The sequence below is a fragment of the Scyliorhinus torazame genome, chromosome 3 (assembly GCF_047496885.1).
Source record: "Scyliorhinus torazame isolate Kashiwa2021f chromosome 3, sScyTor2.1, whole genome shotgun sequence".
In the NCBI taxonomy this organism is placed as follows: domain Eukaryota; kingdom Metazoa; phylum Chordata; class Chondrichthyes; order Carcharhiniformes; family Scyliorhinidae; genus Scyliorhinus; species Scyliorhinus torazame.
The window spans coordinates 17,823,709-17,842,962 of record NC_092709.1 but is presented as its reverse complement, the minus strand read 5'-3'; the positions used below and the strand labels follow the sequence as shown (position 1 = coordinate 17,842,962).

Below are 19,254 nucleotides of genomic sequence, written 5' to 3'. Positions count from 1 at the left end.
CCACTGTGCAACCGTGCGGCCCTTAAGCCTCCTCGTGGGGTACGTGGTCCCCCATTGAGGGAGCCCTAATACACGCATTGCTGAAGATGCACCAAGATGGCCTGAGGAGGAAGCCTTCGCCAGGGTAAAGCAGCAGCTGACGTCGTCGGGGTTGTTGATCCATTATGATCCCCCCCCCCCCCCCCCAAGTGACTTTTGGTGACGTGCAAAGCCTCATGGAATCAGGAGGATCTATCTTTTCGCCATATCGTCCTCGCACATGGACCAGTGGGTGTCGCTCCCTGGGGGTCCCGACACCAAGATGGTCAGCAGAATTAATGACTTTTTTAAAAAAAATTTAGAGTACCCAATTCATTTTTGCCAATTGAGGGGCAATGTAGCGTGGCCAATCCAACTACCCTGCACATCTTTGGGTTGTGGGGGAAAACCCACACATACATGGGGAGAATGTGCAAACTCCACACGGACAGTGACCCAGGGGCGGGATTGAACCTGGGACCTCGGCGCCGTGACGCAACAGTGATATCCACTGCGTCACCGTGCTGCCCTAGAATTTAAACTGTGAGTATGTGATTTACACAACCTGCAAGTGACCTATGTGATTTACAATAAAGGTCCTTGATTTTACGACCAGCTATAAAGAGTCAGCCGTATAATGGACAATAAATGTCTTCAAAGGTCACCTAAAAAGTTTACCACGAACCCGGTGGTGGCGGCAACACTGAATATCTGGGGACAGTGGAGGCGACAGAGAGGGGTGCAGGGAGCCCTGGTGGGGTCCCCTATCAGGAACAACCATAGGTTCGCCCCAGGAAGAATGGATGGAGGATTTCAGAGCTGGTACCAGTTGGGAATTAGGAAGGTGGGAGATTTCTTTATAGATGGGACTTTTGCGAGCTTGGGAGCATTGGAGGAAAAGTATAAGTTGCCCCGGGGAAATTTCCTGCGATATATGCAGGTGAGGGCGTTTACTAGACAACAGGTGAGGGAATTTCCGTTGCTCCCGACACAGGGGATACAGGACAGGGTGCTTTCAGGGGTGTGGGTCGGAGAGGGCAAGGTGTCAGAGATTTACCAAGAGATGAGGGAAGAGGGGGAGGAGTCGGTGGGCGAACTAAAAGGAAAGTGGGAAGAAGAACTAGGGGAGGAGATAGAGGAGGGTATGTGGGCTGATGCCCTAAGCAGGGTAAATTCCTCTTCCTCATGCGCCAGGCTTAGCCTGATTCAATTTAAGGTGCTACATAGAGCACACATAACGGGGGCAAGATTGAGCAGGTTCTTTGGAGTGGAGGACAAATGTGGGAGGTGTGGCGGGAGTCCGGCAAACCACGCACATATGTTTTGGGCGTGCCCGGCACTGGAAGGGTATTGGAAGGAAGTGACGGGAGTGATTTCGCAGGTGGTGGAGGCCCGGGTCAAACCAGGCTGGGGGTTAGCTCTATTTGGAGTTGCGGAAGAGCCGGGAGTGCAGGAGGCGAAAGAGGCCGATGTCGTGGCCTTTGCGTCCCTAGTAGCCCGGCGCAGGATCCTACTCATGTGGAAGGAGGCAAAACCCCCCGGACTGGAGGCCTGGGTAAATGATATGGCGGGGTTCATTAAACTGGAGCAGATAAAGTTTGCCCTGAGAGGATCGGCTCAAGGGTTCACCAGGCGGTGGCAGCCATTTCTCGACTACCTAGGGGAACGTTAGAGGGAAGACAGATGACCAGCAGCAGCAACCCAGGGGGAGGGGGGGGGGGGTTTAGTTTAGTTTAGGTCAATAGACAGTGGGGTTTTGTTAACTGTGTATTGTTAAAAATTTCTGTTTTGTTATTGTTTTGTTTGCTTTGTAAGAGGGAAAAATTGTTGTTTGGAAAAAATTTTCAATAAAATATATTTTAAAAAAAATAAATGTCTTCAAAGCAAAGACTGACCATGATGAATTAGAAAGAGGGAAAGCAACATAAATCCCTGGTAATAAACCTATTCTAATTGATTAAATGGATAGGAAGAGGGAAGGAGGTACTAAAGTAATGAAGGACAACAGGCCCTAAGGCCAGGCATCCTGCAGTAAACTAATTTGAACGTGTGTGTGTGTCATACTCCTGAGAAGAAATATAACCCTTGAGTGAGTCACGACTCTTTGAACATTTTTTAAAAAATTTAGAATACCCAATTCTTTTCTTCCCCCAATTAAGGGGCGATTTAGCGTGGTCAGTCCACCTACCATTCACATTTTTGGGTTGTGTGGGCGAGATCCACACAGACACGGAGAGAATGTGAACATTTGTGACTCAAGGACGGTCATTAATTAGTGTTGTTCTGTGAGCATGTGACTAGAAGCTTGAGATCAGTGCTTATGAGATCTGTATAAAAGCCACTGAGGGCAGCTCGGTGGCGCAGCGGTTAGCACTGCTGCCTCACGCCGCCGAGGACCCGGGTTCAATCCCGGCCCCGGGTTTGCACTTTCTCCCCGTGTCTGCGTGGGTTTCCTCCGGGTGCGCCGATTTCCTCCCACAGTCCAGAGATGTGCAGGTCAGGTGAATTGGCCATGCTAAATTGCCCCTTAGTGTACAAAAGGTTAGATGGGGTGGCTGGGTTATGGGGATAAGGTGGAGGCATGGGTTTAAGGAAGGTGCTCTTTCCAAGGGCCGGTGCAGACTCGATGGGCTGAATGGACTCCTTCTGCACTGTAAATTGTTTGATTCTATGCACAGGTTAGGTGGATTGGCCACACTAAATTTCCTCTGAATTGGGAAAAATTAACTAACCTAACCCGAAACTTATAAGAAGGGGAGACACTGGCTGAGTTCTGATGCTTGCCCTGTGCCACTGAAGTAGCCAATGTTTACAATTTCAGAAATCCTTTAAATCTCCCTGTTCTCCTCTTCTTTTGTACAACGTAACAGATGGTACATAGAATGCAATGCAAAAGAAGGAACAAAGAAAATCACAAACTTGCATTTATATAGCGTCTTCGACTTCCCAAAATCCCCTACCATGTACTACCCAGCCAATGAGGTGCTTGTGAAGAAAATATTTACTGGGATGCTACCAGGACTTGATGGTTTGAGTATAAGGAGAGGCTGGATAGACTGGGACTTTTTTCCCTGGAGCGTAGGAGGCTTAGGGTTGATCTTATAGAGGTCTATAAAATAATGAGAGGCATAGATAAGGTATATAATCATCATCTTTTCCCAAAGATAGGGGCGTCAAAAACTAGAGGGCATAGGTTTAAGGTGAGAGGGGAGAGATACAAAAGGGTCCAGAGTGGCAATTGTTTCACACAGAGGGTGGTGAGTGTCTGGAACGAGCTGACAGAGGCAGTAGTAGAGGCGGGTACAATTTTATCTTTTAAAAATCATTTTGACAGCTATATGGGAAAGATGGGCATAGAGGAGTATGAGCCAAATGAGGGCAATTGGGATTAGCTTAGTGGTAAAAACTTGGCGGCATGGACAAGCTGGGCCTAAGGACCTGTTTTCATGCTGTAAACATCTATGTCTCTCTGAAGTCTAATCACTGACGTAGGAAGGTTTGCGCAGGCAGCAATGATATCATTGGTGAAGTGAGAAATGGGATGTGGCCGTTGATGGCTGTGCCAGCATTTTTATTACCTTCAAGTGAGTGTTTTGCCAGGCCATATCAGAGAGCTTTGAAGGGGCAACCATGTCACTCTGGATCTGGAGTCACATGTACACCAGGTAAGGATAGCACATTTCCTTTTCTAAAAGGACATTAGTGAACCAGGTGGGTTTTCAACGACAATTGTTTTATGGTCCTCATTAGGATGTTTAATTCCAGATTTTAATTGAATATTTCACCATCTGCTTTGGTGGGGTTCGAACCCGGGTACCCAGAGTACTAGTCCAGTGAGAATACCACTCTGCCTCCCCTATTCGCCAGTGCATAATGTCAGTGCACTCTGACTTGAATAGAACCCCATTTAGCTCACCAAATCTCAAGTGAACAATTTAAAATGAGATAGGTCAGGAAAGGGACCTACATAGAAAACACAAAACCACAAACAGACCAATTATCAATAATTCACCATTAGCATTGTTGCAATCTTGAGTCTTTTCAGTATGAACATGGGAGCAATGCCAGCCCATCCAGCCTGCTCGGCACGGTTACAATATCCATTGTTTCACAATATATACAACACTTTGGAGAGACCAAATTCCAGGTTAAGGGAAAAAATAACCCAGAAAATTCCGCCCGGACTCCCTCTCCCCAGCGAGTGGAATTTGTCCAGCAGGTTACTCTAGCCAGAGTTAAATGTGGTAAAATACCTGAGATTTGGTGAGATGAATGGGTTTTTATTCAATTTGAGGTGCACTGGCGAATAGGGGGAGGCAGAGGGCTCTTCTCACTGGATTTGTAATCCAGAGACCCCGGGAAGATAATCACCGAGCCCAGCTCTGGCTGGATTGGATTCAGGGGGTGGGATTCTTCGAGCCTCCGTGCCGAAATCACGAATCGGGGACCGGAGAATCATCGCCAATCGCGTGCTTGCGGTCGAGAGCCATTGAAAGAGGCCCCCGCGACGATTCTCCGCCGGCAACTGGCCGAGTTCCCGCCGGCATGGTTGACTCATGGTTCCACCCGGCGGGCACTCGGAGTGGTCCGCGGCCGCCCGGGTGGGGGAGTGGGGAATCCGTCATGGGGGTGGGGGGGGGGGCCCTCCAGGACAGTCAGGCTCGCGATCAGGGGCCACTGATGGGCGGGCACCCGCGATCTCAGGGGTCCTATATTGTGGGGGCCGGACCGCTGTGTGGGTCTGCCACGTTGCGCAGGGCCGCTGCCGCAGGCGCGCGCATGCGCGGACCCCCGGCCGGAAGTGCAGGGCCTCGTATCGGCAGCCGGAGCTGCAAGGAATAGTCTGGGGCCCTGCTAGCCCCCTTAGGGTAAGTGAATCGCTCTGGACGTTCTTCAGGGAAGTCCAGAGTGATTTGTACCCGTTTTCTCACGGGCGTGGGGGCATTGCCCCATTATCGGAGAATCCTGGCCAGGGAATCATGTCCACCACATGAATTGACAATCTGTTCCAGAGAACCACTATTTTCGGGAAAGTAAAAACACCATCTAACCTTATAAAAATTCAAATTGCGACCCCTGATCTTTCCGCAACTAGTTCACTGGAACAACTTCTCAACTGGAACACAATCCATTCACATTGTGCATATCGATGACCACGGACGCACCATTGGTTTATGCACCGACAGACATTCCCTGCACAGAACTCTACCAAATTAAACCCACAGAGGTTTATAAAAGGTGGAAGCACAAAAATCAGACACCGTTGATTGATTTTAAAGATCTAATGAGAGTAAAACTGAGTTTGTAAATCGCTTTAATTTCCCTTGCACATTAAAAAAATATATATATATTTATTAAAGTTTTTTAATATGTGCCAGTTTCCCCAACCCTTCATGTTATCTCTTGCTCATCCACCCTCCCAGGCAGTCCCCCCTCCCCCCGCCACCCCCCTCCCCAAGGTTGCTGCTGCTGCTGACCGACCTTCCTCTAACGCTCCGCGAGATAGCCTAGGAACGGTTGCCACCGCCTGTAGAACCCCTGCGCAGACCCTCTCAAGGCGAACTTAATCCTCTCCAACTTTATGAACCCAGTCATATCATTTATCCAGGCCTCCAGGCTGGGGGGCTTCGCCTCCTTCCACATTAGCAAGATCCTTCGCCGGGCTACTAGGGCTGCAAAGGCCAGAATGCCGGCCTCTTTCGCCTCCTGCACACCCGGTTCGTCCACTACTCCAAATATTGCTAGCCCCCAGCTTGACTTGACCTGGACTTTCACCACCTGAGATATTGCTCCCGCCACTCCTCTCCAGAACCCCTCCAGTGCCGGACATGACCAAAACATATGGACATGGTTCGCCGGGCTCCCTGAGCACCTTCCACATCTGTCCTCCACCCCAAAGAACCTACTCAACCTTGCCCCCGTCAAGTGCGCTCTGTGGACCACCTTAAATTGTATCAGGCTGAGCCTGGCACACGAGGAGGAGGAATTAACCCTACCTAGGGCATCAGCCCACAGACCTTCCTCGATCTCCTCCCCCAGCTCCTCCTCCCATTTACCCTTCAACTCTTCTACCAGCGCTTCCCCCTCTTCTTTCAACTCCTGGTGTATTTCCGACACCTTGCCCTACCCGACCCATACACCCGAGATCACCCTATCTTGAACTTCTTGTACCGGGAGCAACGGGAATTCCCTCACCTGTCGCCTCACAAAAGCCCTCACCTGCATATATCTAAAGGCATTTCCCGGGGTTAACTCGAACTTCTCCTCCGGTGCCCCTAGGCTCGCAAACGTCCCGTCGATGAACGGGTCCCCCATTCTTCCAATCCCCGCCCGATGCCAGCTCTGGAACCCCCCGTCCATCTTTCCCGGGACAAACCGGTGGTTACCCCTGATCGGGGACCACACCGATGCTCCCATTGCACCCCAGTGCCGTCTCCTCTGGCCCCAGATCCTTAGCGTTGCCGCCACCACCGGGCTCGTGGTATACTTTGTCGGCGAGAGCGGCAGCGGTGCCGTCACCAACGCCCCCAGGCTCGTTCCTTTACAGGACGCCATCTCCATCCTCTTCCATGCCGCCCCCTCTCCCTCCATAACCCACTTGCGGATCATCGCCACATTTGCTGCCCAGTAGTAGCTCCCCAGGTTTGGCAGCACCAACCCTCCTCGGTCCCTACTACGTTCCAGGAACCCTCTCCTTACTCTCGGGGTCTTATTCGCCCACACAAACCCCATAATACTCCTGCCTACTCTCTTAAAAAAGGCCTTAGTGATCACGATGGGAAGGCACTGAAACACAAACAGAAACCTCAGAAGGACCACCGTTTAGACCGACTGCACTCTACCCGCCAGCGAGAGCGGTAACATGTCCCATCTTTTGAAATCCTCCTCCATTTGCTCCACCAACCTCGTCAGATTCAGTTTATGTAGGGTCCCCCAACTCCTGGCTATCTGGATCCCCAGATACCGAAAGCTGCCCTCCGCCCTCCTCAGCGGTAGGTCCCCTATCCCTCTTTCTTGGTCCCCCGCCTGTAATACAAAGAGCTCACTCTTCCCTACATTGAGCTTATAGCCCGAAAACTCCCCAAACTCCCTTAGAGTCTGCATGACCTCCACCATCCCCTCCATTGGATCCGCCACGTACAGCAACAGGTCATCCGCATATAGCGACACCCGATGCTCTTCTCCCCCTCGGACCACCCCCCTCCATTTATTAGACTCCCTCAATGACATGGCCAATGGTTCGATCGCCAATGCGAACAGCAGGGGGAACAGGGGGCACCCCTGCCTCATCCCTCGGTACAGTCGAAAGTACTCCGACCTCCGCCGGTTCGTTACTACACTCACCATCGGGGCTCTATAAAGGAGCTTACCCCAATTGATAAACCCTACCCCGAACCCAAACCTACGCAGAACCTCCCAGAGGTACTTCCACTCTACTCGGTCAAAGGCCTTCTCCGCGTCCATAGCTGCCACTATCTCCGCCTCTCCCTCCTCCGATGGCATCATTATCACGTTTAAGAGCCGCCGCACATTGGTGTTTAGTTGCCTGCCCTTTACAAATCCCGTCTGGTTCCTCTGGTCCCCGGGACACAGTCCTCGATCCTCGTCGCCAGCACTTTTGCCAGCAACTTTGCATCCACATTGAGGAGCGAGATCGGCCTGTACGATCCACATTGCAGTGGGTCCTTGTCCCGCTTTAGGATCAAAGAAATTGTCGCTTCCGACATTGTCGGGGGCAGGGTCCCCACCTCTCTTGCCTCATTAATGGTCCTCACCAGTAGCGGGGCCAACAGGTCTGCGTACTTCCTGTAGAACTCCACCGGGAATCCGTCTGGTCCCAGGGCCTTCCCCGCCTGCATGCTCCTCAAACCCTTGCTCAGCTCCTCCAACCCAATTGGTGCACCCAAACCAGCCACCTCTTGCTCCTCCACCCTCGGGAATCTCAGCTAATCTAGGAATCGTCTCATCCCCTCTTCCCCCGCTGGGGGCTGGGATCTGTACAGCTCTTCATAAAAGGCCTTAAATACCTTGTTTATTTTTGTCGCACTCCGAACCATGGCTCCCCTCCCATCTTTGACTCCCCCTATTTCCCTCGCTGCCATCCTCTTACGGAGCTGGTGTGCTAGCATCCGACTAGCCTTTTCCCCATACTCGTAGGTCGCCCCCTGCGCTTTCCTCCACTGTGCCTCCGCCTTCCCTGTGGTCAACAGGTCAAACTCCGTCTGGAGCCGTCGTCTTTCCCCAAGTAATCTTTCCTCCGGGGCCTCTGCATATCTCCTGTCCACTCTCCAAATCTCCCCCACTAACCTCTCCCTTTCCATACCCTCTGTCTTCTCCCTATGAGCCCTAATGGAGATTAGCTCTCCCCTGATCACCGCCTTCAACGCCTCCCATACCACCCCCACCCGCACCTCCCCGTTGTCGTTGGCCTCCAAGTACCTTTCGATACACCCCCTCACCTTCCCACACACCACCTCGTCCGCCAGCAGTCCCACATCCAGCCTCCACAACGGGCGTTGGTCCCTCTCCTCTCCCAGCTCCAGTTCCACCCAGTGCGGGGCATGGTCCGAAACGGCTATGGCTGAATACTCCGTCCCCTCCACCCTCGGGATGAGCGCCCTACCCAGAACAAAGAAATCTATCCGGGAGTAGGCTTTGCGTACATGGGAGAAGAAAGAAAATTCCCTGGCCTGCGGCCTTGCAAACCACCATGGGTCCACTCCCCCCATCTGATCCATAAACCCCCTAAGTACCTTGGCCGCCGCCGGCCTCTTTCCAGTCCTTGATTTGGAGCGGTCCAGTGCTGGATCCAACACTGTATTGAAGTCCCCTCCCATTATCAGGCCTCCTGTCTCCAGGTCTGGAATGCCCCCTTGCACATTTTATGGAGTTATCCAAACTTGGATTTAATTAAACCATTGTAATTATTCCCAGGTATCCATTTTTCTCTTAGTAATTCCATTTTAAAAAAACTAATCAAGGGCTTGGCGCAGTGTATAACTCTGCTTTCAAAATCATGTTTTATTTAGCTGCTCGGGCACCTAACGACAGAGGGCTCTATCTCAAGAAGTAGCTGTTGTCACTGCTGTGTCGCCCACAAAATGAACTGAACACAAGTAACTGACACGTTGACCCAGTGGCTGAACCAGTAATAACTCCATGTGTCTCATGTAGAACTGAGCCACAGGAACCTGGTTAATTCCAAGTTCAATCCATGACATGTCCTGGTTGTAAGCCTGCATTTATATAGTGCCTTTCCTCACTTTGAGATATCCTAAGTTCTTCACAGCCAATGAAGTACTTTGATGTGCAGTCACTTGTAATGTAGGAAACAAATTGCGATTGCCAATTTGAACGCAAAAACTCCCACAGACGGCAACATCATGATGACCAGATATTCGTTTCCATGTTGGTCGAAGGATAAATATTGGTAAAGACAATGTCAGTGAGTCTAGACTTAATTAAAAGTCCTCTTATCTGCCTAAGTCGTAGAACAAAAGAAAGAAGAAAAGAAATTGGCTCACGAGAAGCCTCCAGGAAGAGTGCGGTATTGGAAGAGCTGATCTTGTGCCAACTTCCTACTGGGCTGTACAATCTGCTGCGTTTTAGAGGTGAGAAGACTCTCGTCCTTTTTGTACCGTAGCCCAAGCCCAGATTTAACACAAAAATATTTCAGAATGAGCGCCGAGCACAATTCTGCTGAATTTGCTCTTCCCACCTGACTTCCATTCCAAAGCCCAACGAGTGAAGGTGGTCGTCAAGTAGAACAGGCTTTTAAGGTTTTTTCCAATGCTTAACAGCAAATGTTTTTTTTTTAAATACCAAAACTGGTTTTATTTGCGCTACCTCGCACATTTCAGAAATCTTCAATTTTTAGCAGCTTATTAAAAAAGTGAACTCTGTTTTCGAAATGCCTCAGATACGGTATTTATGGCTGAGATGGCCAGCCAAGAACAATGACAGAGCGTCAGACCATATGTGCAGACCTTTGTAAAACCCAGCAGTCAAAGGCTGGCTCAGCAGGCAGTCAGTGGCACAGATCGTGCCATCTGCAGCAAGGGCAACTTGAAACCTAAGGATGGCACCATCAGTGGTTTTTAAAATTAAGAGTTATCTTTACTCTCAGCTATTGTGCCTGCCGTTCATTCGGTTAGCACTGTAATACCAACTAAATTACTGGTCACGCATCTATCAAACAGATGATTAATGCATTGCTCAGCATGAACATCGCTTTCATTTTCTCTTCACTAATGGAATTGACACATCTGTCCAAACCTCACTGCACTGGGGGCAGTTCACAAAGCAAAAGGGTGAGAGAGAGGGTGGTGGTGGTGGTTGGGGGGGTCGCTGATTGTTTGCACCCTGAAGCTCATCCTAGGTATCATTTAGCAGCCTAAGTGCTTTGGTATGGATGTGCCGACTGTAAATTGAAGCTTGGATATGTGCTCTGCTGACGGAGAGCCCATCGTGGCACAGACTGCAAAAGCAAAGAAGTCATGTTGGAGTTGTATACAACTTCGGTGAGGCCACAGCTGGAGTACCGTGTGCTGTTCTGGTCGCCGCATTATAGGAAAGATGTGATTGCACTGGAGGGGGTGCAGAGGCGGTTTCACCAGGATGTTGCCTGGGATGGAACACTTAAGTTATGAAGAGAGGTTGAATAGGCTTGGGTTGTTTTTGCTGGAGCAGAGAAGACTGAGGGGCGACCTGATCGAGGTGTACAAGATGTCAGGGGCATGGACAGGGAATAGCTGTTCCCCTCAGTTGAAGGGTCGCAAGTCGAGGGGACGCAAGTTCAAGGGCGGGAGGTTCAGGGCGGACTTGGAAGAAAATGTTTTACCCAGAGGGTAGTGACGGTCTGGAACGCGCTGCCTGGGAGGGTGGTAGAGGCGGGTTGCCTCACATCCTTTAAAAAGTACCTGGATGAGCACTTGGCACGTCTTAATATTTGAGGCTGTGGGCCAAGTGCTGGCAAATGGGATGAAGATTGGCGGATCAGGTGCCTTTCATGCGACAGTGCAGACTCGATGGGCCTTTTCTGCACTGTATTATTCTGTGATTCTGTGAAGTGTGGTTTTCCAGGTGAGGCAGTGAGAGAGCTGGAAGTCTATTGCACAGTTTCACATGGTTGAGCAGTGAGCTGTGAAACATAGGGATCAGGAGTCGGCAATTCAGTCCTTTGAGCCTGCTCCGCTATTCAATCAGATCAGGGCTGACCTCTTCCTGGTCTCAAATCCACCTCCCCACCTGTTCCCCAAATCCCTTTAACACATTTTTTGTATCAGTAATATATCTCTTGTCAGAAATATGTCAATCTCAAATGTTTGGAACAAGTTGACAGCCCAATACCGCTAGTGATCTGCAAACTTCAGCTATCTGCCTGTTAGCAGGACTAGTTCACACATTTAACTTGCTAGGAGCCTTATAATAATTTAAAATGTACCACGCGCATGGATTCAGAACATTCCCGCAACTCTTCCTCGGTCCTGTAGGTGCCCTACACAGCACTGGGACAAGCTGTGACTTTAATCCCAGGATTGGTATAATGGCACCTTGTGGAAAACACAAAAGTAAACCTTGACTGCATCTCTTCAATTCCGAACTTAATCACAGGATCAAGCAGGGGTCTAGCTGTTGCACCATCCCACCGCATGCCTCCAGTCTCCGTTTCATACCCTTCCACAGGATTTGACTTTCCACGTGGTCCGTTACCTTTCTTGGTAATGCTGACAAAATATTGCGTATCTCCGTCCAGGATTTCTGAAGGCTGGTATGACAGGTGCCCCCAGTCTGTCAACACTCTGAGCGACTTGCTTGATACATCCTGCCCACAATTCAAACCCACTCGACACCTGGCCCATTATTCAGAGGGATCACTCCGTAATGTCCCAGGCAATAACATACTGGATGTTGCACACACAAACTGCAGCTGTCCTCCAACTATTTATCAGGTTTCAGCAATAGGCCCAAACACTTCATGACTTGATTGTGTCAGCCGCAACTTACTGGCAGCACTCTTGCCTCATCAGAAGGTTCATCTTAGATAACACAACAAAGTCGATGTTGCCACACCTCAGTGCCGGGATTCTCCCTTACCCAGCGGGGCAGGGGTCCCGGCGGGATGGAGTGGCGGGAACTACTCCAGCGTCGGGCCGCCCCAAAGGTACGGTGTTCTCCGCACCTTTAGGGGCCAAGCCTCACCTTGAGGGGCTAGGCCCGCGCCGAAGTGGTTTCCGCTCCACCGGCTGGCATGGAAGGCCTTTGGCGCCACGCCAGCCGGGGCCGAAAGAACTTCGCCAGGCGGCGGAAGTCCACGCATGCGCGGGAGCGTCAGCGGCCGCTGACATTATCCCCGCGCATGCACGAGGGGGGGTGGGGGGGGGTGTCACTTACACGTCGGCCATCGCGGAGGCTGTGGCCGAGGCGGAGTAAAAAGAGTGTCCCCACAGCACAGGCCCGCCCGCGGATCGGTGGGCCCTGATCGCGGGCCAGGCCACCGTGGGGGCACCCCCCGGGGCCAGATCGCCCCGCGCCCCCCCCAGGACCCCAGAGCCCGCCCGCGCCGCCTAGTCCCGCTGGTAAGAGAGGTGGTTTGATTCTCGCCGGTAGGACTGGCATGACAGCAGTGGGACTTTGGTCCATCGCGGGCTGGAGATCGCCGGGGGGGGCAAGCCGACTGGCGCGGCGCGATTCCCGCCCCCGACGAATATCCGGTGCCGGAGAATTCGGCAACAGGCGGGGGCGGGATTCACGCCAGCCCCCGCCGATTCTCTGACCCGGCGGGGGGTCGGAGAATCCCAACCCAGTTCTCCACTGTAGGTGGTACCACCTTTCGAATGAGGCTTTCAAACCAAGGCCCAGTCTGCCGAATTAAGGTGGAGACAAGAGATCCTATGGTGTCACTCAAAGACGAGCAGGGCAGTTATCCCATTGTCCTGACCAATGTTTATTCCTCAATAAACATGAGCGAAACAGATTATTGGTTCATTTATCTCATGGCTGTTTGTGGGACCTTGCTCTGAGCAAACCTTTCTCTAAGCAAATGGATTCCCTATCTTCCAACAGTGACTACACTTTAAAATTTTCAGAAGGCCACTTTGGAATGTTCAGAGGTCGTGAGGAACAGTACATAAAGGCAACTTCTTTTTCACCAAAAACAGAAATTTAAACAAAACAAAATAGGCAGGGATCATAATACATTGTTCTACTAAAGAGACTGGGACCGTAGGGGTGGGGGTTCAGCTTAAAAGTAAAAGGGTTGCCAATTTAAGATAAGAGTTGTGGAGAAAGGTTTTCTCCGAGGATTGTGAATCTTTGCAACTCTCTTCCCCAGAGAGTGGTGGAGGCGGGGTCGTTGAATATTTTTAAGGCAGAGGAAGATCGATTATTGACTAACAAGGGGGTCAAAGAGTATCGGGGCTAGGTGGAATGTGGAGTTCAAGCATGGGAACAGGACATGTCATAGGGCGCAATTCAGCGGATGGAGTCTGCTTTTGGTGGGGTATACCACGTCGGTCACATTGGTGAGATCGCAGCCCACCATTCAACCGCACTTTTGTGCCAGAAATGCGCCACCATGAGGCTCTTGCCATTACTGGCTCCATCGCCATCTGATTCACCCAACACGCGTCTCAGCGGCTCACTGCTGACAAGGGCAGATGCTTTTAAGTGCTCTCTGCGCACTCACTCCCAGTCAACACACCAGCATGGCAGTGCGCAGACCTGTTCTTCGCTTTGGTTATGCAGACCACACCAGGCGTCGCGCACTGTGGATGAGAGGCGGGGCACCCTGTGCACCGCAGGGGGTTGGTGAACCAGCAGCAGGGTCAGCAATGCTGCCTGGGAAGCAGTGGCAGCGGCTGTCAGTGCGGGTAGCATGACCAGGAGGATCGCCATCCAATGGCGGAAGATGAACGACCCCCAACGATCAGCAAGGGTAAGTTACCACCACTCTCCTGGCATCTGTCCCGCCTGCCACCCCTCAAATTCCTAAACCAATTGGCTGACATCTCGCATCCAGCCCCCCCACCCCCCCCCCCCACACACACACACACACACTGCCCCCCAATCCGATCTTCAAGCTTGTACCTCAGAACCCCCTGGCACCTTCCAGCACAACCCCTTCATGCCTAGGTCCGTGTCGTTACCATGATTGCCCCACCTTCTCTCAGAGTACCACTTAGTGAGTCAGTTGTGCGGGCAAACCATGCTCTGCACATTCACTCCAGCCCACCTAAGGAGCCCCTTGACCTCAGACCTCTGTGAGACCTCATTTGAAATAGCCTTCAGCTGTGAGGCTAGAGGCTGCTCACAGTCAAAGGGAGTGAAATTGTCTTTCAGGATAGAAGCCACTGCAGGGCTCTGTACTGGAAGAGTCTGGTATGGTAGACAGGCTGTGTTTGCTCCTGTGATGGCTCCCACAATATTTAAAGATCGCTTGAAGGCCTCACAAATTCTCGCCCAACTGCGTGACTTCCCATTGGGGAGCCAGGTTATTCCCGAGAGGCTGTTGCATGTCACTTCAATCTCGCTAGTGAGATTGTAACGAATGCAAATTCGGGTTAATTAAATTCTTGCCATTTTGGGCCAAGATCCGGAACTCGCTACCGGGAGCTGGGTGGGTGAATCGCAAAATGCAAAGTGCGAATCCCGATTTTGCCCTCTCCCATTATTCGCCCGGGGCGCCCTGAACCGCACTGGCGCAACGCGGGCACTGAATCGTGCCCATAGAATCGGAGTCACAGAATGATGCAACACCAAAGGAGGCCATTTGGCCCACCATGTCTGTGCTGTCTCTTTGGTGGACCGTTCCAATTAATCCTGCTCTTTCTCCGGAGCCCTGTTAATATTTTCCTTCAAACATTTATCCAATTTCCTCTTAAAAGGACTCTGGGATGAAGCAATTCCTCAACAGACTGGACACACTTGTCATGGGGGGAAGATAGGAAACAGGGCCTGGAAGCACCATTGGGAAATGGGGCCTGGAAGCACTATTGGAACTGGGCGAGGTCATGAGAGCATCAACTCCGTGCAGGTGGGGAGGGCGCTGGGGCCGGATGGATCCTTGGCGGACTTCTACAAACGATTCACGACAGCACTGGCCCTCCACCTCTGGAGATGTTCACAGACTCGCTGGTAAGGGGCTCCCTGCCACCAACATGGGCACAAGCCTCAATAGCACTGATATCCAAAAAGGGACAAAAACCCAACTGAATGCAGGTCCAACTCGCTGTTCAATGTAGATGTGAAGATCCTGGCAAAACCCTGGCGAGGCACCTGGAAAGGTGCATGCCAGAGGTGATCGCGGAGGACCAGACTGGCTTTGTCAAGGGCAGGCAGCTGACAGCGAACATCAGATGCCTGCCGAACATAATAATGACCCCACTCGGGGAGAGGACACCAGAAGTGATCATCTCCCTGGGCCGAATGGAAAGAATCGAATGGAAGTACCTCACAGAGGCATTGGAGCGGCTTGGGCTTGGATCAGGGTTCACCTCCTGGGCGAAACTACTGTACAGCGCTCCCACGGTGTGCGTATGGACTAACACCACCAGCGCTAAATACTTCCAACTGCACACAGGTATGATGCCCACTGCCCCCGCTGCTATTCGCCCTCAGGTCAGCAAAAGGCTGGATGGGTATCCAGAAGGGGGCAGAGAGCAGAAACCATGCGATTGACCTGCTGCTCTACATCTCGGACCCACAAGCCAGCATGGAAGGAATCATGAAGCTCTGAAAAGGAGTTTGGAGCTTTCTCGGGCTACAAACCCGACCTGAGCAAAAGCGAGATCTTCCCAGTGAGGGCAAGAGATTTTCGCCATCAGACGTTTGCCAACTCTCAGGTGTGGATTAATATGAAGAACGCAAACTAACTGCTGCTCAAATACCGCCTGCAAGCTCACACCAGAGCAGGGAGTTAAATATTTCCATGACGGATGGCCCGTTGCAATGTCGAAGTTTAAACTAATCAGCCTAATCCTACAATTTGGTGTTGATATTCTTAGCTTTTCTAAGATTCTGCTCTGACATACTGAAGAAATGTTTTTCAACATGACCATTCCTGGTTTGAATAATCCTTTGACCATTCCCCTCTCTGAAGAAACAAAGGAATATGTTCAGATTATGATGACGTCAAACACTCACTGTCATTGCAATGTAATAAAAAGAGTGCATCACTTAATAATATCCAGCCCGAATGGGTTTGAGGGAGGTAGGAATATTGTGGATATTACCCGGTCCATGGCGGGGGTGGGGAACTAATAAATTGAAAATAATTTTTTGAGAGCTTACCTGTTTCACCAGTTGATCCTTCTTCACCAGTCCGGTCGCTGCTGCTATGTTTCCAGCACCTTCCACTGTTTTCTGAGCGACTGTCGACATTCCAGTCACCACGGCTCCTCCTACTAGAGACGCCTGCTCTTTGGTCTTCTCAGCCACTGACAAAATAACCAGAGGGAACATTCTGACTGATTTAAAAAAGACTCACGCAGCTAGAGATGGGCGCTAAATGCGGGCCCAGTCCGCGACACCCACATCCCATGAATAAATAATACTTTCAAGGAGATTTATCCTTCCCAGCTGGCACAGAAATGCCACAGAAACAGTACCCGCCACAAACTAGGGATAGGCAACAGATGCTGGCCTAACCAGCGACGCCCACTTCCCGTAAATGATTATTTATTTTAAATCAGTCATCTGGCTGGGCCATTTTAAGGGTTGCAATTTCCAGGTGAGACTATTTTATCAACAGTCCAAACAACAACAGTTTGCATTTAGATCGTTGCATTGAACATAGAAAGACCCCAAGCCCAAAAGGTGCTTCCCACGTTTGACACGGAGCCACACAGGGTGATGTTTAGGACAGTGGCCAGAAACCCCACAAAGGGGTAAAAGTTTGACGGAGGATTTACGAGCGAGAATGGAGAGTTGGCGGGAGGGAATTCCAGAGTGGCGGGCCAGTCCACCGGCAACGCCATTCCATTCACCAAATTGCACTCATCTTATTTCTGCCAAATAAAAGATGTCCAATCATCCCTGCCGACAATTTTCCCTCAGCCAACGTCGTGAAGACAAACTGTTTATTTCTGTAAATAATCAGTGTGGATTGGCTGTTCGGTCTCCTTACATTACCACAGTGACTGCACTTCAAAAAGGTACTTTTGCTGACTGCGAAGCACTTTCCGGATGCACCAGGCTTCTGAAAGAGCCCAGAAGAATGGAAGCTCTTTCTCCCTTCCTTTCAGTCAGATAGGGGCAAGACATCAGGCTAAGCGGACACCTGTACATTCCTTTGCTACTTCTTATCCCCCCACTTGCAACAAATTGAACAGATGGGCAGGACTCGCAACAGCACCGGGCAAGATTACTGCACGCCCCGCAGAGGACAGCCAATTTTACTTTTTTTTGTGTGGTGAGCCAAGCCAACTGCAGAGGCTGATTCACAGAACTCCACTTACTCAAGCCTGACCTCTACGCAAATATCAGTGGTTACTGGCCCTTGAAAAGGGCTGTGAGTATAAGGGAGAACACAATTTGGCCTTGGTCATTATACACTCATCCTGTTAGTTAATCAAAAATAGAGAATTTGCATTATCAGGAGACAAATATCCAGCTAATAGTTTATGAATAAGGGAAATCTGGGGTAGATTCCAAACCCCTCTGCCACCAGAAACTTTTTTGCCTTACATATTCCATCAAGACAATACTTATGCATCGGTCAACACCATTGGTGTTGGGTGACTACCTCAGTGTGCTTCCTGTCCTCATTCCCCAATGTCTAACACTGCCTCAGTGAGATCCTCCAGATCCAGTGATAAGAAATATACAAACATAGATACATAGAGGGTAGGAGCAGGAGGAGGCCTTTTGGCCCTTCGAGCCTGCTCCACCAGTCATCACGATCATGGCTGATCATCCAACTCAATAGCCCAATCCTGCTTTCTCCCCATAGCCTTTGATCCCATTCTCCCCGAGTGCTATATCCAGCCGCCTCTTGGATATATTCAAAGTTTTAGCATCAACTCCTTCCTGTGGCAATGAATTCCACAGGCTCACCACTCTTTGTGTGAAGAAATGTCTCCTTATCTCTGTCCGAAATGGTTTACCCTGAATCCTCAGGCTGTGACCCCTGGTTCTGGACACACCTATCATTGGTAACATCTTCCCTGCATCTACCCTGTCTAGTCCTGTTAGAATTTTATAAGTCTCTATGAGATTCCCCCTCATTCTTCTGAACTCCAGTGAGAACAATCCCAACCTAGTAAATCTCTCCTCATATGGCAGTCCCTCCATCCCTGGAATCAGTCTGGTAAACCTTCGCTGCACTCACTCGAGAGCAAGAACATCCTTCCTCAGAGGAGATCAAAGCTGCACACAATACCCCAAGTGTGCCTCACCAAGGCACTGTACAATTGCAGCAACACATCCCTGCTTCTATACTCGAATAGTTGGTCCAATAACAGCATTCTCTCTCACGCCAAAACACTGTGGTGCTAGTCACTCGAAATCAGTTCCACTGGGTGGGGCATGTCCCTCAAAAAAGCTGACACTAGACTCGCTAAACTACTTCTCCACTCCGAACTGGGACATGACAAGAGGCTCCCAAGGGGACAGGCAAAACACTTTTGCCCTCAAAACATCCCTCAAGAGATCAAGCAACCCCATCAACTCATGGGAGTCCCTGACTTGTGATCGACTAAATGGAGAAGGGTTTATTTGATGAACACATCGAAGGGGAACTTGCGGAGAAAATGTTGAGGCATTGGAGGGAGGTGCACAATCCTCCAACCCATCGACCCGACACTTAAGCATCGCCTGCCCCACGTGTCGAGTCTGCAGAAATGTCTGAAGAATCTTCATTGAAACTGGAGCTGAATGAAAGATCTGTTTCATTATAAAAGGAAAATTGGAGCCATAACAAATTGATCTAATTCAGAGTCTACAGATTACACACAGGTCTTATCAGCCATTTCAGAACCCATCAAATCAGAGTGGAAGCACGTCAACCTCGATCCCGAGAGACTGCCTGAGATAAAGATAAGCCTTGTGTACAGGCCAAAGGTCTCAAGTGCTTTCACAAATGGAATTAAAGAGGGGATTACTACTGTACTAAGTTATCGTTGCAATAATTCAGCGAATGGTACATTTTTAATTATGGCTCATTCAATGAAACCAGGGCCTCAGGCAAAAAACTTATTAAATGTCAGCAGGTTGTAAAAAGCAAGTGGGGGCGGAATG

General features: G+C 50.4%; 1 protein-coding gene across 3 annotated transcripts in view; it reads right to left on the bottom strand.

Annotated features, from left to right (window-relative positions):
• The window catches only part of LOC140408311 (alpha-synuclein-like), a 144,409-nt gene that overhangs the window by 101,738 nt on the left and 23,417 nt on the right, over positions 1 to 19,254 (bottom strand). For all 3 annotated transcript variants that reach the window (XM_072495336.1, XM_072495337.1, XM_072495335.1), the window contains exon 4: positions 16,309 to 16,454. In XM_072495336.1, coding sequence (XP_072351437.1) covers positions 16,309 to 16,454 — 146 coding nt within the window. The remainder of the gene's footprint in view (positions 1 to 16,308; positions 16,455 to 19,254) is intronic.